Source organism: Parambassis ranga, chromosome 17 (assembly GCF_900634625.1).
Source record: "Parambassis ranga chromosome 17, fParRan2.1, whole genome shotgun sequence".
Lineage (NCBI taxonomy): Eukaryota > Metazoa > Chordata > Actinopteri > Ambassidae > Parambassis > Parambassis ranga.
Window position 1 is genome coordinate 6,642,367 of NC_041037.1, and position 23,170 is coordinate 6,665,536.

The following is a 23,170-nucleotide window of genomic DNA, read 5'->3' on the forward strand; positions in this document are numbered from 1 at the left end:
AACGGTCCTCCTGACGACACTTTGTCAGTTCCTATAGTTTCCTATGCTCTTAGTGACACCCTGTTTCTCCTTCTCAGTCCCATCTGGTCTGGCTAACACATCATTGATATTTTCTTTCTTTCTTTTTTTTTTGGACAAACATTTTGAACTGTACATTGGCAAATACTGTATAAGATTGCAATATAGCTGTAGTTAAGCAACACATGAAGAAGTCTATGTACAAACAAGTTGGCTTTTTCTTTATTTTTGAAACAATGGTTAGTAAAGAACTGAGAGGTTTCTCTCCCCTCCCTCCCTCCCTCCCTCCCTGCCTCCCTTCCTCCCTCCCTCCATTCCCATTTCTTTTATTTTCTTTGCTTTTTCTTTTTTCTTGCTGCGGCACGGTTTCTTGTGGTGTAACTGAATCGAAAGTTCAGTGCAAGACAGTCAGTGGGAAACTGCACTGACGGTAATTGGCGGTCGGACATTATTCTGTGCGTCATGTGATCCTTGTTCTTGGGCCACGGCGCTGAGCTTTGCCACGTTAGCTGCTGTGCTGAGTCAACGTGTGGTTCTGCAAGGACACATAAAAAAAAACAGGAGGAGAAGAAAACATTATGATTACATACTTTCTTTCCCTTTCATTTAACACATATCTCATTTCTCTCCCATTCAAAGCTGGTAATACATTTTAAATGTTGTGATTGACAAGCACTGTGTTTTGATTAGCTTGACATTTTGAACATCATCGTCATCATTAGGCGTTCATTATCCACATCCAATTAACTTGCACAGGAGTCAAATTGATGTGTGGATCAATAGCAGTTCACTTTGGGATTAAGCGTAGTTAAGTCCTGCTCTCACACAAAGACATGAGACCACTGACAGATAACATCCAATTCCTCAGAAATCCTGCCTCCCATTCAAAGGCTGTCACCATGGCAACAAATCCATAACAAGCCACTGACACACCTGATGGGATATCATCCACGGAGTCCTGTTTAACCTACATGTATAAGATGTACAGTGCAGAAAAGGAAAAAAAAACAACCAAAAAAAACGGAAAAAAAAAATCGAGGCGCAGGTGAGGCCGCTAACAATTTGATCTTCCACACTTGTGTGTTAAGTATGTAACGGTGCACAATTCACTGTGACAGGATAACAAGCCGACAATATCGCTCTGTTGTGCTGTTGTATCTCCCAAATTTATGCAGGCACACACACAGGCCGTCGAGAGTGGTTGTAGTGGGGCAGCTGTGCCAGGTTCTTTAAAGGGAGTGTGGACCAGGGGGGTGTGTAACTGGTGTCCCTGGTGGGCTGAATCCAGGTCATCTTTTGAAGTGACTGCTAATCCCTTTAATGCAAACTACATGCCCCACTTGCTGCGCTCTGTTTAAAACACGGTCTTGGACTCTCTAAACTGGCATGGACTAGACGCACCTGTCACAGAGTCATCACAAAAAAAAAAAACGCACGCATGCACAAGCACACACATCCGTCCAACACACTGGGTGCAACTGTGAGGGAGAGACAACCGCAACCTCAGCGAGAAGGTTTACCAAACCAGTCACCTTCACTCCTGTTGGTGCAGGATCCCCCGGGCAGCGCTGGGAGATGACTATTAGCCCCCCCTTGCATTCATTCTTCCCTCTTTACCCTTTCAGCTGCCTCCATATAAAGCATTTAAACACCTCGACAGCTTTCCTTTCAGCTGGGGCGATTACTTCCCGACAGGTGGGGTAATAAGCTGTTTGACAGGGAGCAGGATTGTGACCCCTGTACGGTTTAGTGTGGCTCGCATGGGCCCTGCTCTCTCTCTCTTTTTTAAAGAGGCGGCTCCGGACAGCTCCTCTGCTTCCCTCTCTCCTCTCTTGCTGAAATAAAGCTCCTTTAAGTGAGTCTGGGAGGAGACTCCCCACGGGACGGTCTCTCTCTCTCTCTCTCTCTCTCTCACCTCACCTCCTCCCCCCTTCCTCACACTCCACCAACCCCCTCCTACCCCCCGGTGAAGACATCCTTGGCGTTGCTGAGGAGGGACAGGAGCACGGCAACCTTATTAATGAATGCGGCCCATTACCCGTCAGCCTGGCTCCTTGGCGACTCCCAGAAGCCCCTGCAGTACGTGACTTCAAATGGCAGGATATTGACACGGGGAGAGCAAAGCGGCTAGAACCGAGTGTGTGTATGTGTGTGTCCCTGTGTGTGTGTGTGTGTGTGTGAAAGAGACAGAAACACAGAGAGAAAATTTGTGCTCAACTGAGTGTGCATGCCTTTGTGTGAGTGTGCCAGTGCGTCTAGGTGTGTGTGAGTCTGTGGACCCCAAAGGAATGTAGCTCCTTGGATATAATGTAGGGCTCGTAACAGCTATTAGAGGGGAAAATAACCCCTCTGGGGAATGGCTCCCCCCCCCCTCTGCATGTCCCAGCTCTGTCTGACACACACTGCATTCTACCTTTTCCTTAAACATGCCAGGAGTTTTCTCACTGAGGGCTTTCTCAAGGACGGTGTTAAACGACTTCAGTGGCTGTGGCAGCCATGCAGACTAAAGGGAAATAGAGGAAAAGAAAAAAAAAACGTTAAAAGAAAATGAAACTGATACCTTTATCTCTGTGGATACTGAACTCTGCAGAGTAGCTATAAACTGTTCTGTGTATGAGTACAGAAGGTGGAACGGAGGGAGGAGGAGAGGGGGAGGGAGTAAATTCACTTTCCAATCTTCATCCTTGTCAAGTTCTTCAAGTACCTCTGCACTGTGTTGGATAATAAAATACCTACGTGTCAAATTAGATATAAAACACACAATTCACACCTTTTCGCCAAAATGTCTGCCCCTGCAAGGAGGATGTCACTAATGGTGTCACACTAGAATCACTGCAATTTAGGATTAGATGCCCTCCATTAAGCCTTTTAGCTCCCTCCTTCAATGCCAGCTTATTCCCCCTGAAACTCTGCCATTCCCCTTATCATCCATTTCCTTCCCTTATATCCAACCCTTAATCTCCTCCTCGATCCTTTCAACCACCTGCTGGCCACACAGGCCTGCTGCAGGGCCCAGTTACCAGCAGTGCTCAGGTAAACCATAGCAGTCAATTCTCCACTAAATTAAATTTTGCACTGATCAATAATGCGCACCAGCTTCTCCCTTATGAAGACTGGCTGCACTGGCTCGGAGCGAGCCTCTTCCTCCTCTCCTATTCTCTGCCTCTATGTGCCACCGCTAAACCTCCACTTTCATCTGATTACATCACCCTGCTGCAACGCCCTCAGGGGGAGTGGAAGAGGAGGGAGAACACCCGGCAGGGGTCTTGTGTACCCATGCAAACAGGTGCAACATGTCTTAGGAATTTAACACTTCTGCAGAGAGGGAGAGGGTGAGGAAGAAAAAAAAATTAAGAAGAGCAGACACTGCGAAAGAGCAAGTAGGCTGGGGAGCTGATTTATTAACTAATCATTCTTTATGTCGTTCCCCATTGCTCTGGTCTCCATCGATAGCACCCGGTCTCCAGTGAGGCAACAGAGGTGCATCTCTTACATCAGCTCTGCAGAGGAAGGCCAGTGGACTAGCAAGGCACTTCCTCCCCTTTCATCTGATCTTGCTGTATTAAGGACGATCTTCAGATTGTCCGACATCACAGAGAGGAGATGTAAAGCCTAATCGCAACGCTAACACAACGTTTGATTAACATAATGTTAATACCTGCTGAGCACATGTTAAGTACAATAGGTCTGCTCTTCCACCTGGTGTTATCGGGTGTGTAACATTAAACCCAGGCTTTATCGAGTGCTTAAAGAGCAGAGGAGGCAATAATGACTTTTTGAGTGAAGACTTTTGCAGCAAAATAAAGCAGCGCTTTAACAGTCTGTCGTACGGTGAATGCTGCATCTGCTGAATAGTGAGCAGTGATAATTAAAATCAGTGCATTTGTAAAAACAAAACAAAAAACTACACATTAGCCTTTACAATTTAAGTAAAGCATGGTATTTCACTTTCACTATTTCACTATTTCACTTTCACTTTAAACATGCACACAGCTCTAAGTAAAATATTTTATGCCAAAAAATGAAAATTGCACTGCTACTGTGAATTCGGCTGTTAAAAAGAGCTTTGGTAAATTATGTATTTCCTAGTTATTTAGTTCTGAAAAAATTAAATTTAAACACAACAAAAAAAGCATTTTCATATTTACTTAGCATGCATGACAGCCAACAGGATAAATATTGAATAAAGTGTTACTAACAGCATAGGTTACTCATTAAAGAAACCAGTTAATGAGAGCTTGGTGCATCCATTTAGCACCTCCAGCGAAATCGTATTTATTCATGATCAGAGTCTGATCTGAGTCAAATCTGTGCCGAGCCCCTCTCCCTCTCTCTCTCTTTCTTTCTTTCTTTCTTTTACCTTGCAAGCCTGACATGCAGCATTTCTGCACAGAGCTGCATCTGGAGCACGGGGAGCGTGCAAAAAACCACTGAGACCTGTGCACACCCGTAGTCATCACTCAGGAATTTAATTAAGGCATAAGAGAACGTCACCAAATGGTACTAAAACAAAAAAAAACCTCTGATCCTTTTTCTTTGCCTCCAACACGGCTCTGAAACTGGATTTTTTAAAGCTCATTCTGTTCATGTAATGACTGAAAGATGAGCAGCGGACCTTACGATGTTAGTGAAAGTCGTGTTTAGCAGTAGTGTTGTATTGTGTCTTGATTTTTAATGGTGTGTTGAACTCAGTCCTGTATTGACTCTCGGTCTTCCCCTTTGTGCATTCCCTACTGTTGACCGGTCCACCAGGGGAGTAATCCTTTCCTGCTTTGACCTCAGGCCAGGCTTACCACTGGCTAGTTTAGCCAATGAAGAACACAATCAAATAAATAAAATAATACAGCAGTTGGCATTCTCCACAGTCATCACTTATCAGGCCGTAGGGAGGGTTGACCCCAAACACTGTTGTGCCACAACGGCCTTCGCTGTCTCCTTGGTAACAGACTGTCTTGTTTGAAGTGAGTTGCCCGGGGAGTCATGGTCACACACTACGCAACGCAGTAAAAATATATAATAAATCCATAATGTTTGAAATGCTTTGATTAGATGTCTAACTACCCCGACCAAATACTTCTGAGGTGTAACCGGAGATGACGGACCACCTTTTTTTGTGGGCTGGTGCTTTGTAGCTCCAAATGATACTCATTACCCTGTCTAAGTAGACAAGTGAATGGTACTAGAAACACACTATGCAGTGATCCCGCTGTTTGACTGAGGTAGCAAAACAACTGCACAACTGCTGTGTTATTATGGGGCCTCATTAAGTGAGGAGAGAGTGTGGGAGAGAGAGGAAAAGCAATAGAAAGAGGGCCAGCAAGAGGGAGACGAGGAAAAAAAAAAACACAAGAGAGCGATACAAACTGTATTCTGAGGTGATAGCAACACACAGATGCCTTTCCAGCCAAAATGAAGACTATGACTAAAGAACCCAATTAAGGGCTTTCTTAGGGGAGCCATCTTGGGAGGGGGATGGGTCTTCCTGGGACATGAGCCCTGGGCTACATCCTCTAATTAGACAGAGCGAGGGGGGAGGATCTCTGCCTGTCACTGGGAGGGAGATGGGGTCCGTGGGGTTCCACATGTCAGTCCCAGAAACAAAACACAATTACTCTCACATTTAACCACTTCAGTCAGGGACAGACTTTGACTAGGGATACTACAGCGTGTGCACCCCCACCCCAGCCTCCTTCTCTTCTGACACTTTACGAAAGCAGAGAATTTTTGAGGACTAAATTTTCTCTTGCGTTTCTACGAAATGCACTCTCATGCTTTCACGGTGAAACGGAGTGGGAAAACCAACAGAAAATAAACTTTTAATTGACCTACACGAGTGCCCTGAGCCATTTTCTTGGAAAGCGATGTGTGTTTATAAAATTTGAGAGGGAATAATTGTTCTAATGCTGTTTAGTCTGGCTTCTCTGCTGCAACATCAACAGCATAACAGACACTTAAAAATCAAACCGCTACAGAGGGTAAATTAAACCTGTGGTGAATTTTCCAAGAACGAGTGCTTAAAATGTTATTTATCAAAGTTGTTGGAAAAGTCAAGCTAAAGAAAAAGTACAGGGAGACATGTTTGAGGGAGAGATCCGGTGATGGATTCTAGCACAGTGCACCGAGCGTCTCCTCTTTGTTTGGTTTTAACTTTCCCCAGTGGTGCAACAGAGGAAAAAGAAAAAAAAAAAAGAACAGCTCAAAGGCTTCTGGGAGTTTTTGTCATGTCTCCCTCCAGACAGTGTGTTTGCATGCACATATCAGACCCTGAGAGAGACAAAGACAAAGACAAAACACATACAACACAGCACACAGATGTATACACACAAACACACTCTGAGAAGGAGAATATCCTCCCAGGATCATTAGGTCTGTCATGCTGTCTAATTCTGATCCACCTACAAAACTAGAACACCACTATTTGCGATACATCGCCAGTCATCTAAGTGTGTTTATGTCCCCGTTTACAGCATGCATATGTGTGTACAGTGTTGCAAGTAATTAGAAATAAGCTTAAATATTAATGATTGCGCCTCACAAGAACACAAGCATGATTTTTTTTTCCTCTAATTCATTGTTCTTTTATTTTGTAGTGCAACTTTTTTTTTTTTATTATTGAAACGGTGACAGAATTCTGAGCACCTGGGGTGATGAAGAAGAAAACAAGTTGTCATATGAAAGGAAATATATTATATATATACAAACTTTCAAAAGCGTGAAGAGCTGTCACACTTGGCAGATCAAGATATTCAGAGAAGATTTGCTGTTTGAAAGCCACATGGGGACAAACACATGAAGATTCGCTTTTGTACGACACATTAGGGACTCAGGGCAGTTAGGGCATTTTTGGGGGGCATATTTTAAAATTCATAAAAAAAAAAAAAAAAGAGCGAAAGAAAAACTTCTGGGGATTGAGACCTCTGTGATTCATGCTGAAGAATGCTATTCCTAAGTCTTTAAATGTTGTTTTTCTAACATAAAATAAGGGATGTACTACACTTCCAGGCACATTTTCTTTTCCCTCTTTTCGCTCCATGTGTCCATCTCAGCCTATTTTCCTCGGACAGCTATGACATACAGAGCTGTTTACACTGACCTGGTGACCGTAAAGCCTATAAATATGCTTAATTAAAACAGCAGAATTGGTCACAGCTTGGCAATAATGGCTATCACACGGGGAGAGAAGAATCTCATTTGTGTGGGGAAGTAGAACATGATGCAGATGTGCTCTTGTCACTTTCAGCACTCATTAAGGCCAGGGAGCTTCGGATTGTCTTTGAAGGAATCCTTTTAAAAGACACTCCAATTAAGGTACGTGTCCTGCGGGCGTCTGAGGAGAGAGGGAGAAGTCATACAGCACACCCCGGTCCTTCAGCTCTGCCGTCGATCACGTCAGTGCGGCTTAACGCACGAATCACAATCTCATGTCACTTCCAAGGAATGATAATGAAATTGGGAATGAAAGACAGCGCAGCTTAAAAGAACCAGGGGGATCTCGTGTAGAAAATGTCACCCTTGCTCTTGTGTGACTTCAATCTCATTGTCTTTGGAGAAATTTGGATCATTGGGAGACAATCCTCCAACTGCAGCCCTGAACAGGGCTGAAGTAGTGTGTTTCTCCTCAAACGAAGTGCACTCAGAGAAATGTCAGATTTAAGCTGTGGCTAATACTGCACATCCATCAGTTAATGAATCTGGCTAATTAATCCAGCCTTGCAGCATTGTCAGTAGCTCAGCTCCTCCTGTGATGTGAAGAGCTACTGTATTCCAACACAAGGGGAGAAGTAAGTTTATTATCAAGTTTCACATTGCAACGTGGCCTTTACTATACAACCCAGGGACATAGCTCACCCTCATAAGGGGACAGCTGCAATGAGAGGATCTTATTTGAGAGAGAGTGAAGCTATGTGTAGTTGCTCAAGGGGTGGGCAGCAGTTGAGGGTCAGAGAGAGCGCTGCATAGGCAGCACGCTTGCCCTCCCTATCAGCACCTCATGAAATATCTAGACTTTGCTCCATATTTTAATGGGGTGAGGGAAAGGGATGCGCAGGAGGGGAGTCCTCGGGAGAGATTTGAAGGGAATGGTGGTCTATGCATCTCACTGCTTATTTTTTTGTCTGTGAAAGAAAGAGAGAGAGAGAGAATGGGAAGGAAAAGAGAAGAAGAGCAAGAGAGATTATTCTCCATTGGAATCTGGATTCTGGGGCACACAGGCCCAGGAGTCAGTCAATCTGGCCGGTCTGAGGGGGGCGGCTGGGCGGGGGGTCCTGGGAGGGCTGATTAGACGGATGCTCTCCCATCATCCATCTCGACAGGCTGGCGAAAATTGGCTAGCCCCTTGCAGGGTAGAGTTCACGGGGGGAGGCGGTGGGGGAGGCGATGGAGTGGTGCACTGGATACCTGTCACAGCCTTTGGTCTGTTTCAGGATCTCAGCAGCAAATTAATAAAATATCTTTCCTGCTTCCCTTTACCTGCCGTGGCAGCTCTCCCTCTCGCCGCTCCTTCTCCCAGCTTGCACTGGCCCTTTGACCCCTCCGACTACTGTGAGAGATGAGGAGCCCAGGCAGCCGGCGAGTGGGCCAGAGTGTCAGGGAGAAGTAGGGAGAGAAACTCCAAACTCAAGACCCGGTGAAGGGAGAGAGAGCTCTCGCTGCTGGAAGACAGCTCCACTTCAGACAGACTGACAAACGACTGCCCTGTGTCAGTGAGACATTTTGAAGTGTGATGCATGGGAAATGGCAACCGCAAACAAACAACAACTAAAAACAAGCCTCCAACCTGCACTGTTTGTCAGGTTTTAACTATAGACGGTGGAAAAAAGAAATCTAAAATTACAGAAGTTCAGAAGTTACATGCTTAAATAAAAGCTGACCTGCAGAGACTTCTGAAAGATTTTGGATTTTTGCCCTTTTCATGCAACAATAAACAGGACTTTGTATCTATATGTACAACGTATGTGTCTGACAGAGTATAAGTCACATGGGACTGCCTTTAGCGCGTGGCACAGGTTGAGCATAATGATCGTCTTATCCCTCCAGATCATTCCTGCTCTGTTTTCATAACCCTCCGTTTCACAACAGAGTGCCATAGGTCTTTCATGTTCTGCTCTTGTCTTTTCAAAACAATATAATCATGCATGAAACATCACCTCCGGGAGGTGGAGATCACTTCATTCCAAAAAATGTCAAACAGAAAAAAAAAGTAGGAAAACATCCCCAGGTTATTTGAGATTGTTTACAGGTACCTGCTACAACCTTTGCTATATAGAGAACACTTGTACCAATGAGAGATGAAAATGTGATAAATAGGAGAGCTTGAAATGAATGAAAGGCCTCCACATTTGGCAGTTTGGTGGAGTGTGAGGCTTATTAAACAACCTACTCTTGCAAAAGAGGTGCATGTTGGTCGGATCAGGACTTGTTTTATTCATGTCCGCCGTGCTCAAATGACCAGCAGATAATGATCACATTCACCTTCCTCCTGGCAGACACACACCTCTGTGTTTACAACCTGAATCTCAATATGAAAATCATTGGCGATCAATGAGCGGCCAAGCCCCGGATGCTTCCTCTGGCTGCTGGCTAATACACAGCGCTTCTAATCCGAGTTTCAGATGGATGTGCGTATATGGAAGATGTGGTCAGCACTTTAAGCTGAATTAAGAACAATTTCAGTGATTAGATTGGAATGCGGTGCTTACAGACGAGTCATATTTTAATGATTAAGTTTCAGAAGGTAATAGAAAAAGATCTGGATATGAGAAGTGTGCCATGTGTACGATAGAGAATCCCCCAAACAAAACAGAGCTGCTTGAAAACACCACCACAGTGAAATAATATAATAAGGTCTGTTTCATTTTTTTCAGGTTCTCCAAGGACCAGAGAGAAAGATTGCTAGAAAATGGATTATCTCTCTAACATTGCGAGTTCATAAGTCCAACTACTAACTTTGTTGAAGGGCAGATACGGCGTCCCAGAGGACAAAGCTCATATTTAGCCACGAGGCCTCCTCTGTGATTAGGAGGGGAGATGCAGGCATATTGACTCAACAGTGTTTTTGCCTCTGCACTGTATGTAATTACCTCTTCAAAAACGAACATTCCACTAATCCTCTAATTCCAGATATTTTAGTGCTCTGCTGGTCTAATAAGCAAATCAAATCATATCTGCACATCACAAATGAGTTTTGGAAACGGACTGAAATAATTCCTTCTGAGTCTCTCGTCCCAGCCGGGATGGAGGGGGATAGCCAGTGTAGCAGTGTTTAGTGTTTGCTAAGCTGTCATGTGTGATTAGCAGCCGGAGTTTCTGCCATAGTGGCCCCTTTTTTTCAGCTTTCCCTTCTCCCAGCTCTCCCGGTCTCACCTGTAACTCTGTCTGGAAGAAGAACTTCTGTGGGCACTGCGAGCAATCGTAGATTTTATCCTCCTGTCCGTGGGCAGAGAAGATGTGCTGCTGGAGCTTATTGGCCTGGACGAACACTGCACACAGAGACAGAGAAGAGAGGAGAGAAATTAGTGAACGGGGTCTACACTTCATTAGATGTCGGACCATCATTTTATCATTTTTACCCAATTCTCTGACTAATTCAAACTTATTTTTAATGATGGTTTTGAATTGCATGTCAACATTTTGCCTTTCCACACCACCCTGTCACCCTTTCCCAAACCCATGCATAATGTCCTCCACTGCCTTCTTATGATTGACAGCAGAATAACATATCAGTCTAAATAAAACAAGCTGTGTCAAATGTCAAGGTAAATTCTTTAATGACAAACAAATGAATGCACCGTCAACACAAATGAAACATTTGCGTTCGTGAGATTTAAAAATAAAAAACACAATTTACCAGTGAACCTACGGTGGTCATACTCATGGCACCGGAGCTTGCGAATGCATAATGTTTTGGGAATAATGATGCTCTTTATTTAGCGCTACTGTGGGGACAACAAGCCAGGAAATAAACAACCACAGAAATTGGCGTGGCTTCAAGTGCAAAACATGGCCTCCATTAGTCTACATTGCTAATTATATTGACAATATAAATATTCATGGTGTTGCACTACTTATTCATGCAGACTCAGACTGCATTCGCCATCATATAAACACACAACTCGCTGGCACTTAAAACCATATACCATACATTTGTGCTTTAATTAAGCCATAGTCCACGCTGAAAAGCTAAAGGGGGATGTGATTGTGCACATCCTGGGTGTATGTGTGGGTGTGTGTGTGTGTGTGTACATTCTCTAAGGAGCACTTCAAACATGCCGTTTGTTATCCAAGACCCTTGTGCTTTAAGGATGGCTGTCTAATCTCAAAGGTCTGGATGCTCTGGAAAAGTTAGCATGTGGGGGCTTCATTTGAATTTCTTACGGCTCAAAATAACTTTTCTTCTAATGCATTCACCGAGGGCCACAAGGAGAGGGAGGAAGAAAAAAAAAATAAGAAAGCACAGCCACAAAAGGTGAGGTGTCTGTTGGAGATGGCTTTGGGGTCGCTGCAGCCCCCATGGCGTTGCCTCTGCAACTTTAACGTGTCCCAATTTAAGCTCACCTGGGAGAGCGGTTATTAATTATTGAGCTGTGTAGACTTGAGACACATTCAGCTTCATTGAATGTCACACTCCTGACCTGGGAAATAAAAGTTTAGATCCAAAGCAGACACACTGCGGTGATGCTTTCAGACTGCTAATGCCTGGGCGACAGCTGTCTCTGGAACATGGCAGCATGTTAACCAGAAATGAACAAACCTCCTCTAATGAACAAACAACAACTGCATGGTCCATTTCTGAAACTAATGACCACAGCAATATGAAGACAAACATAACCGCAGATACGCGGCTAATTTTACAGTCGGTTACAAAACATTTGGAGTCAAGGTTAAGGCCTCGGCTGTGTTGCATATTTGTGCCTCTGTTATGCTCCAAAAACGATGACAATTTTCTTTGTGGGGGAATACACACTCGGAAAGGGAAAAGAAAAAAAATGTGCTGATAAACAATAGCCCCTTTTTCTTTAGAGGTGTTTTGTCTGCATATACTGTACAGAAGCGGGTCACAGCAGCTGCAGGAAGCCTTCATTATGTCTTTGGCTAGAGGAGGAAAAAGTCAATACAGCAAAAATAAAAATGGATTTGAGACTTGGGGGGCCTTCAAATACTGTACAATAGGGCCAAACACAACTGAGATGTCAAGTTAGCTGTTTCGTGCTGTTTACATGCATTTCTGGTCCGGTTCCAGCATGAGAGGCATTTAATCAGAGATGAATTTATCACTTTATAGCATTCATTTAGATGGAAGTGGACAGCTGATTTAAAGGGGCTAAAATGTTTTAATGCAGTCCAATAAATACTCACAGTGCAAAAATATGTAATTGAAAGCCCAGTAACTTTTCTTTGCTAATTTATACAGAGCAGGTTTGACATTTTTAAAGGATCAGGTTGTTATTTATGTTTGGTAAAGATGATTGTAAAAGTTACTGTTTGCTTATACAAGTCACAGCCGTGACTGCTTAATTAATAGCAGAGCTCAGATTTAGACTCTTTCATTGTCTTTAAGCAAATGAGCATGCAATGTGTAATAAAGGGATAAGCTAAAAAACAGGCAATGGAAGGACATTGTATTGGCATTTGGCAGCATGAGTCACATGTAAAATATGCCATTGCCCATTCAGAGGAGGAACAGAGGCATGTCTTCCTTGAGGGTTAAAATGAGGACATAGAGAAACGAGGAAGAAATAATCCAAAAACCACATCCAAACAGGATCAGTGGCTGGCCATTGTGTCTCTCCCTGCTGAGAATGAGAGAGGCAGAGAGAGGGAGGGAGAGAGAGAGAGGGAAGTTTGTGGAGTTTGTTGGCCGTGGAGCCAGAGCAGAGCAGAGCAGAGCTGAACACAGCACTGAGCCGGGTTGGGCGTCAGGGGTGTCAGGGCTGAGGGGGCTGAGGGGCCAAGGTCTCCTCGCTGTGGGGGATATTAAGCCCTCTGATTAGATCTCAGGGGCCGGCCATGGCAGACGTCTCCTTTACTACAGGCCCCAGCTCATCTTTATTTTGGCAGGGTGGTGCTCTCTGCAGGCTGCACTGCACCAATACTAAGCTGTTTGTGCGGGAAGGAAAAATAAGTTTATCCTTTTTTCCCTCTTTCTCCTTTTCATTTATTTATTCGTCTAGCCTACATGTGTTCGTCTCTGCCTAATCCAAGAGTTCACAATGCAGAGTCTGATCCAACTGCTCTGAGGCAACACAAACAAGTCGACAGCGAGAGTTGATTTTCAGCTTTAACGACTAATTTTGAGTTAAAGCTAAGATGTCATAATTCTAACATCACACAGAACGAGAACAGCAACTAAACAAAAACTAATTAAACTACTGTCATTGTCAGACTCATGTGGATTTGAAAGCAGTGCATCCTGTAGTTTCTCAAGTTTGTACTTCACGCTGTGACATAAGTAAAGGAAAAGATACACATACACACACGTAGGACTTTCATCAGGCACACTTTCTTTTTTCTGTTTTGTTTGTCTTAAGCACATATTCCCAATCACAATTTCCACACCAGCCCTCACTACAGCTCCTAAGGGTGCAGGCAGACACTTCTAGCTGCAGGCTCCCCCACTTCTGAAACCTGTCAAATCTGTCCTGGGAGAGTCAGCCTCTCTCTCATCATCCAGGGGCTTATGGACCTCTCTCCATTTACCCTCCCTCCCCTACACAGTTCTCTTTTCCTCCTCCACTTCCCTTCTTTCATCTCACATACAAACTTGCCAGTTGCAACCTTCTCAGCTTCCTCTAAGTTTTGTCTCCTTTTCTCCTCTATTTCGTCTCTCCTCGTGTCTGCCTGTCTACAACTTACTTTTTCCAGCCATACTCTTCTCTGGACTGTTCTGTGGTGTGATTTGTCCTCTCACCGCTCCCATCGGAGTGGACTGAGGATAATCAGGTGTGTCAAAAGATTGACATTTTCTACATCATCATCTCCTACCTCCCACAGCGTTTAAGGTCATGAAAAGAAAAGTATCTAAGTGCCCCATAGTTTGCTTCCTCCTCTGTTAGATGACTCAAACTGAGTAATGTATTTTATATACTTCAAGACAGCCTCACATATCACTGCATGCAACACTGTGAATGACTGTGATGTGCAGACAGCAGTGAGTCATTATATACATATATATGTAGTAAATTAGCAGGGGTCCACTTGGTACAGTTGGCTCCGTTAGCGAGCTAGCAGCTTAGCTATATTTCTCATGTCATCATCTTATAGAGAAACAGCAGTCAGTGCTCCAAGATAAGAATTCAGCCTACTTGTAACTATATCTAAATATAAATAAATAACTTGCTAAGCCTTTGCACTTCATTTAAATTGTCCTAGATAATAAATAATACATGTTTTTATAGGAAAATATGTCAGGGAACTTTGAAAACTTTCCAAACTTTGTTATATTATCATGAAAATTTCAGTGCCTCTACATTTCTTACAACATAATTTGCTGTTATAAATTAGCGTGACCTAATTTATAGATTTTAAGGAATGATTTTTTCCCCTACGTTTCTATTTTCTGTTTTATTTACTTTTGCTAATCTGCCACTACTGTTTTAACATTATTTTACAAATAAAAATAATCTATCTGCTATTTATTTAAGTCTTTTCTCTACTTTCTCTACAGACTCAGCGTGAAGAAATATATTCAAGGACAGCTGTCAGCCAGTCTCTCAATCGCTCCTTTTCCTCCAAGTGCTCTGACTTCAGTCTGCCTGTCCCCTGCATCCCCAACAGAGGGAGGCCTTTCAGTTCATCCTACACTCGCCATCCACAGCCTGCTGTCCCCACCACCATAGGCCTTCACCCATCTGTCTGTCTGCCTGCTCTGCGACCGCTGTCCTGAGGGTGTATTCTGTCTCCCCCTCCCCCTTCCTCTCAGCATCCCTCTCTCTCTCATGCGCCGTGATCGATATGGACGCAGAGGGAGAAGGGGGACCTGTCTGTCAAAGCCGGCGGTGGAAAATGAAGGCTCAGATGAAGGAGGCATGCTCTGTATATTAAATGCTCAGACCCCTGTGAGTGGTAGAGGGGGGAGGAGGGGAGGATTCGGGTGGGGAAATATCAATAGGCTTCTCCTAAAAGAGAGATAAGGCCAAAACAGCTACGAGTAGAGGGTGGGGAGTGGAGAGAAAGGAGCAATATTGAAAGGAGGAGGATGGAGGGATTATGAAAAAAAGTTTGAGCAAAAATGCAAAATGTGTACTAATGATGTTAATTGATGTAACAAGTGCGGGAGAGGCAAATGACTTTTTTTGTGCAATGAGTGTACGGGGGGTTGCAGGAAGTACAAGAGGGGGAAATGAGCTGAGGACCCACTAAAAAAAGTGTTTGGAAGAGTAAAGAGCTGAGACGGGAGAAAGAGTGAAGAGCTGAAGTTAACGACTTTGCAGATTTCATTATAGAGATAGTTAACCCTGTTGACACTGAAGGAGGGCGCTATCCTCTCAGGAGGAGTCCGGTCCTTCCACCTCCACGCACAGAGACAGATGAGATCATTACAGCTATCAGCACCACTGCCATCCACAATTAGCACATCTCCTTTTCTTTCTCCACTCCTCTACCCCCCCCCCCCCCCATCTCCCCTCAGCTCACACTGTCCCCCCCCTTGCTCTCTTTCTTTCTCCCCCTCTCACCTCATGACACTTCTTTGGCCTTGATTTGGAGGCAATTTGACTAAATAAAAAAGCCACATGCAGCAAACTCCTCTCGGCTTTTCCACGACCTTTCCCAACTCATTTAGAAGCCATTTGGCTTTTCACACTGCACAAAAACATACACACAAAACTTATCATGTACATAAAAAGTAACTCTGATCTTATCATTTTTCAGTCAGTTCATTGGTTTGCAAAACCATGATGCACACATGCACAATACACACCTGTAAAGCAGACCGGACACTTGAAGGTTCCTCCCATGCCCTCAAAGCTGTGCTCAATCAGGTGGCATTGAAGCTTCGCTGGTGAGTCGAACGACTGACTACAGAGCTTGCATTCATGGTTCAATCCTTCCTCTGCAGAGAAGACACAAGAAAAACAACACAGAAATCCGTAAGAGGAAAAATAAGCAGAGCATGAACAGCCGAGGAGCACAAAGGTCTCACTCTGCCTTCTTTCTCCCTCTCTCTCTCTCTTTTCTCTTATTTTCCACATGAAATTTAAATTCAACAAATTTGTGTTGAAGACTCCTGCCTGTGATTTTCGTGAGTCAGACAGGAAATAATATAACGTGTGATCTGCTCCCATCAGGCATAAATTGGATGACCAGCCGGGGTCCTAATCGCTCAGACGAGGCGTTGCACTTCGAACATGGTGAGCGTCATCTTTTTTTGATTAACTTGCTTAAAAAAATCATTTATTTTTTAGTGTCTGCAAATTAAAATGGACTTGATGGAAGTCTAAATGAATGAGGAAGGAGTCATTTTTGTTTGCAGATTATGAATCAAAATAAATCAGGAATAGGGAAGTAGTGTGCAAAGGGTTATTACTTCTACCTAACGAACAGCTTCTCAAACATTCGGTGTACATGCACTGACTCTAATATCTGCTACAACATACAAGAAGACAGACTATGGTTTATCTGCTTAGCATTAGAAATCCCAGCACGTCTCAGCATTAGAATACCTCAATGATGGCTTAAATAAATGTCATGACTGTAGGCTTGCACACTTATTTGCAGCACAACAAACTGCTGACTCAGACTTCTAGAGAGGACTGCCCATCGCCAGCGTGTCAATAAAAGGCCTATAGACTCCGCCATGAGGCTGGTGTGCTCTGTCAAACTCCTGCCAAGCCTGACATTAGGTGTGCTACAGCAAAGGGGGTGGGGTGGGGGGTTGGGGGGGGAGATAACTCAGGGACTCATCAAGGGTTTATCCCCACGTTTCTACAGCCCAGTGGCCACCACAGAGGCCCTGGGTACCAGAAGTGTGTATACACAGCCCACCTGACCAGCTGTGCACAGCTCGAATCCTGGAGGATGCGAGGAGAGGGTTAATTGAAGGTGCTTTAGGAAAATCTGGCAGAACAAGTCAGCAGAAGAAAACTACAACCTTGAATAGACAAGATGTCTTCTGGTTTGCTATTCTGTTAATACTTTGTATTTAAAATCTCACCTGAAGGTGAATGCTTTATAATTCTTTCTTTGTTTATCTTCTTTGGAGTGATTACTTAAAGTCTGTCTGATATAGCAAAAGCTTTAAAAAGTTAACCATTTAGATCATGAGCAGCTGCTGAACTTTAGAAGAAGGTATTCTGACAAATGATGGCTCTAGCGCATAACTTAAAGCCTGCGGAAAAGATCAATTTGTGATGTCACACATCTTAAAAGAATCCAGCTTCCTCACAAAATAAAGGTAAAAGGTATATTCCAACACAAATTGTGAATTATCTATAAACATAACAACAAGTCTGTTTGTTGCCTGTGTGTTTGGCTCTTCATTGTTCTTGGCCTTTGTATCTGCTGTTACATTGGTTAATAGAAAAAAAGCCTTGTCTTGTAATGTATTTTGTGCTGTGGACCAACATAACTACACATTCTGAGGACTGGGTTGCTGAAAATGTTTCAGATGACTGAAACTATATGAAAAATAGGTAGTATTTCAGTTTCTGCACCTACAGTAAGGATTGATATTGAGTAATAGTGACAAGTGGGACCCAGTGACCCCTGATATTCTAGGAAGTGGAAAGGAAACATGTCCTGCAGTGCCAAAAGAAACAGTGGGAGTATATACATATTGAACGTTTTACCGTAACACGTTTTTTTTTTCTTTCTCAGTTTATGGCAAGGTATATCACATAAGAGTGTGTTCCGCAGCATGAAGCCCACGGACTGCACTGCTAAAGCTGATCAAAGTAGCCCGTATTTGTTTGAAAGGCTTGATGTTGTGTTCTGCAATCATGCATTTGACAGATGAGATACTCTGTAGCCTACATGTGCATCTGAGTGTAGCAGCAGGCATCAGTGGGGTGGATAGGGGAGTGGGGGGGTTGGGGAAGAAGGTGGCCACGAGCGGATCCACGCAGCCGTGCTAGACGATCACTGTCCGCTTTGATCACCATTCAGTTTGCTTATCTGTGTAAGGGTGTACACTGAGGTCAAGCTTGCTGCAGCGTTCACAGATCTGTTCCTCTGCCATATGCGCAGCCCTCGTTTGACCCCAGTGAACAATGCTGTCCCTTCGGAGACCTGGCCTGCTTCATTATGCAGATAACTCTGCACCTGCCCGACTGACCTTGCATGCGTGCATGTGTGTGTTGTCTGTGAGCAGGTGCATCAGGGGAAAGAGAGAAATTCACTGATGGTGTTTAGTCTGTATTTTTGTCACTGTCAAAAAAATCAAGTCGTTTTTGGACCACTATTATAACTTTGGCATTTTCATGTAATTATTTGACAAAATATTATTGATTTCAAATGTATGTAATCCTATATGAACGCTAGGCAATACAGAATGAGGGAGCAATATGCCTGCACGTCTGTCATGAGCATTGTGCTCTGTTGGCCCCTGTAATGCAGCCTGTTTAGGGCTGGGTTTGTATTCAGCAGTGTAACAGGGGTTGAATCAGGCTGGCAGCCTGTTTCTTAGTGAGAGCCAAGGGAGGAAGTCAGCCTGCTCGCCCCTATAGCTGCCTCATTGGACTGAGGTCACTTCCTGTTGCTCCCCCAGCCCTTCTCCAGGGCTGCCCAATCAGCATGGCCCTGTGTGAGCCCCCACCCCTCTCTATGCACTGAGCAGACTCTGGATATAGTTACAGGGCCACAGGGGACTGTCAGCTCTCTCTCTCTCTCTCTCTCTCTCTATCCTCATCTCTCCCTCCTCCCACTCCCTGTTTCTGAGTCTCCCGAGTGTTCTCCACTGCCACCACCCTGTCCCCCTGCACTCCTAAGAAAATCCTTTAGATGAGAACTGCTCCTGTGTCTGCTCCCTCTAAGCATCCCTGACACCAGCAAAGTAAGCCCATCTGCATATCCACAGGGCCTCGCGTTCCTGTGGCTCATGGTTTATGTATTTCACAGCTCCTTAAAACACAAACGCCTAATATCTCTCCCATGTGGAGGACAGGAGAGGGAGAGAGGGAAAAAAACTACTCTCAAAAAGAATGGTCTTTATTTCTCCGTGCTGTTTACTTTTTTTTATCCAGGCTGAAGTTCATGTGCCGTTGAAGGTTGTTTGGGACACTGGGGCTTGCAGGTCTGGCTCGCACAGTATAGTGAAGTCTTTATGTAACGACGACACAGCTGCGGCATATTGGATTCTTTAAGCAGATGCTGAGTGTCTGTGGATTTGATAGACACTTTATTTTGCTTGAAAGCGTACAGTCAGTCAAAGCACAGCCATCAGCTGACAGTGAGTAAAAGAAACTAAAGTAACTAAAGGCAGTCCAACTTTCTGATAATAATTAAGTGTAACGCAGGGCATTGCTTAATTAAAAACTCTCCCTCAGCTGCTTCCGCTTCAACACCAGCACTCCCTCCACCATCACTGCCCCTTACTCTACTTAAACAATTCTGCCAAGGAGCCGTCTGAAACGAAGGGAGGATTCAGGATCTGGCTTTGGACGAGAAATATCTGATACTTAGATTTAGACTCTTCTCCAGGGGCACCGCGAATGGTTCTCTGAAGCTTACTCTGAGAGGGACCCATGTTGCTTGTGTCGCCAAACTAGATGATATTAAGGACATCAATCAAGGCACTTCTTTGCAGAGAGTAATGAGTAAACAACTGGGAGGACAAATTGAGAATATTTAGTAGTCAGGAACTGGTTGTTTTGGAGGCTCTACAGACAGAACAGCCACTGTAATCAAAGCCACTCCGCTCAGACTAACAGGTCAAAGCAACAGAGTTTCTACACTGCCAAACCGCGCCATAAAAGCACAAATACCTACATGGAACAACCTTGTTTATGAGGAATTTCACCTTTAGTGAGAGTTTACTTTCTATTCTACCATCTGTCTCCAGCTATTCAGCCTGATGTTGGAGTTATATGTTAATAAAGCAAGAAGATTTGGTTTTCAGCGGACTCATTGCTGTATATATAAGCCACTACGGAATTGTGGATGGTAGCAGAGTAGACAGCTTCAGGCCTGTAAACAGTAGGTGGGTTTACTTCTCTCTTCTCTCCGCGGGAACTATCCATTAACAGATAATGGGGGGAAAATCAGAGTGATTAAGGCCCAGGGAATTATGGGTGAATACAAATTGACTCCACCTCTGTGTGGTGTGCTCTCTTGAGGTAGAAGCACTGCTCATAAGGAACAAACTCATTTCTGAAGTACTACAAGACCCATTAAGGCCCGGAGAATGCAGCGGATGGGGGTAGAAAGGTTGGTAGGTGGGAGCGCAAAGGGATGGACTCCCCCTGGACCAAAGCTGATTGGAGAACAGGCGCCCGGGGGGAACATTACTAATATCTATTTCCTGCCTCCACAGTTGGAGAAGGACAGAGTGAGTCAAGTGCAAAATGTTGAAATTGAAGTATAAGATTTAATACATTCTATCAAAGAGTTAATGTATTACACAAACCGTGATGGAAATGTGGTTGATTGCTAGCTAATAAAATCAAAGATATTGGAGAACTATCTCAGCATGAAGGGAAAATCTTTGCTCCTGCAGAGAAGTGGGCATGTAAAAGACATAGTCTGTGTCTGCAAGAGAGAAGTGAGAAGTGAGAAGTGAAAGATAAGCGGCACCACAGCCCTCATGTCAGGGTCCCAACTTTGGAGCATGCCTGATGCTGTTTTTTCTGCCTCCAGAGGGAGAGAAAAAGGGTGAGGTGAGATTGTTGGCTGTGACATGTCAGTGGTGCTGGTGACGCCCTCGCACAGCACGAGCAAAGGATTCTGGGGGAACATGACTCTGAGACTCTGTCAGCTCTGATGCATGGCAGCTCGTTGGAGGTGCTAATCAGAGCAGGGCTAGGCCCCTGCTAGGATCAGCCACTCTGCGCCTACATTAACCGCTTCACGGCTCCCCTGGCTACCAGGCCAGAGGTAGAAACACTGAACTGACAGGTTTTTGTGTCGAGATAAACATGCGTAACGCTTGAATGGGTGTTACAAAAGGTTTAGTCGACTAGAACACCTTTTGGATTTCACAAAACAAGAGGGACTAAAACATAAGGACACTTTCTACTCCATAAACACACTGAGCAGACATTTCTTGTTAAGTGCCAAGAGTCCTTATGCATGTGTTACTGTGAGGAATTCTCAGGAAATAAAAAAGAAAGCAAATATTATGGAAGCATTAATATTAAAACCATAGGAGGAGAAGGAAACACAGCTTTACCCACAGCCCAGTCTAGCATGAAAATATGTAATACATACATTGATTCTATGCTAGGTTAACAATAAAAAGTGTTTATTGTGACAAATGTGTTTGAATAAGCTTATGTAAGAGCAGGTACTAGTGCAGACAATAGTCACACACATCAAATGCTAAAATCAATGTGTAACTTTCACCTGGTGCGTTGGTTTCAGTGTTTTTGCTTGATTTTGCGTGGAAACTGAGTGGAGCCCACATTTGGAATGTGAGACTGCATTGTTAATCATCATGCATTGTTTTTCCATTCTTTTGCCAGAAAAACCTGAGGCCAGATAGAAAAACTCTCAGAGCACGATTAGGTCTATACAAGGACATTTTGCAGGTAGAGAACCTTTCAAAATGCTTCAACCTGTAAAATGTATAGATGCTGTGTACACACCTGTCATTCTACAAGACTTCACACTGTGATTTACTTCCAAAACACATATTGGAGGGTTTGAATATAATGTATCATCCTGCCAAAGGGAAAGTACATCCAGACAAAGCTGACGTTTAAGGTTGATTTGAAGCTACACTACTCTTTGAAGAGTATACTCTGCCATTTGGTGTTTTCGCTTTACCTGCTATTCTTACAGCTAAAACTCACAATGGCTAAAACTCGGTCAAATGAACAGTGCGTAGGTCACACAGGCAGAGGAAAAGAAAAAAAGGCAAGGGAGAAATCCACAACAACAAAGGCAAGAACCGAATACTTGTTAACGAATGATATGTAGGCACTGCAGCTGCAGGCAGGTACGGAGGTCCATTGGGGACAAACAGTGCAGGCTGCAGAGATGGATTGCATGGAGTGCTGGACCCCCTGCAGCCACACAAACACCATTCTACACTGAAATGCTCTAATTTACTCTATACATGCCTATTCTAAACTGCTGGGCTTTTTTTCTTGTTGGAAGGAAATAAAGGTCAAGTGGCTATGCCCCGACTTTCCACGACTCTTGTGCTCAATGGAAGTTGCTGTTTAAAGTGTGAAAAAAAATCCTAATAAACAAGCAAAGAATCTGTAAAATAGGCAATGAAAAAGTTTACAGCAAGCAAAAGGGAGAAAAGAAATAGGGATGAATACAAACCAGACTCTCTTTCAGGTCTCAAAAGAGTGATTGGCCTGAACGTAAGAAGTTAATTATGGGCACATGCCCGTCTTTTTCACTAGCCTCACTGTGGCATTGTCAGGCTGAGGTATGTGGCTCTATGGGGTTTGTGGTCCACACAAAGGAGCAGAGAAGGAGAGCGTCGAGGAGAGGCCCCTTGGCTGGGCTCGCGGCATGGAACACTGTACAATTAGCCAGCCCCGGCGTTCTGCCGGCTTATAATTATCAGTGCTTGCCTTAATTGACTCCCTTAGCCTGCTGCAGAGGGACCCCCACCTCCCCCCCTCACACCCCATTCCCCCCTGCTCGATGCAGGCCGCCAAGCGCCACGCCAGGCTCTCCAAAGTCATTTAGAAAAGCGCTCATATTTTCGACACAAAAAGGGGGAACATTTGGTGAGAGAGAATTCATCATCAGGTGTCTAGAGGTTTTCCTTAATAGAAAAGCTGAGTCCCACTGAGTGCGCTCCGTGTAGCGGCCAGCCACGCATGCTCAGGACCAGCAAGCCGCCATTCGCAGCGGGCCACAAGACATTAACATAATTTTATATAACACAGGCACCCGCACTGGAAATTTAATACATCTCAGCAAATACGAGACAGCCGTTTTGCATAATTTTTTTCTCATTCTCCACCTTGCTTTCTCACTCCCTTCTACCTCTATCTGTCCTCGTTCCATGTCTCTCTGCTGTCTTGTCTCCGTCCTGCCT

At 44.2% G+C, this 23,170-nt stretch overlaps 1 protein-coding gene across 5 annotated transcripts in view; it reads right to left on the minus strand.

Annotated features, from left to right (window-relative positions):
• Window positions 1-340: 340 nt before the first annotated feature.
• The window catches only part of LOC114450098 (zinc finger protein 521-like), an 83,839-nt gene continuing 61,009 nt past the window's right edge, over window positions 341-23,170 (minus strand). For all 5 annotated transcript variants that reach the window (XM_028428022.1, XM_028428019.1, XM_028428017.1 and 2 more), the window contains 3 exons: window positions 15,935-16,066; window positions 10,381-10,496; window positions 341-553 (listed from right to left, as the gene is read on the minus strand). In XM_028428022.1, the coding sequence (XP_028283823.1) occupies window positions 524-553; window positions 10,381-10,496; window positions 15,935-16,066 (278 nt within the window). In that variant the 3' untranslated portion in view covers window positions 341-523. The remainder of the gene's footprint in view (window positions 554-10,380; window positions 10,497-15,934; window positions 16,067-23,170) is intronic.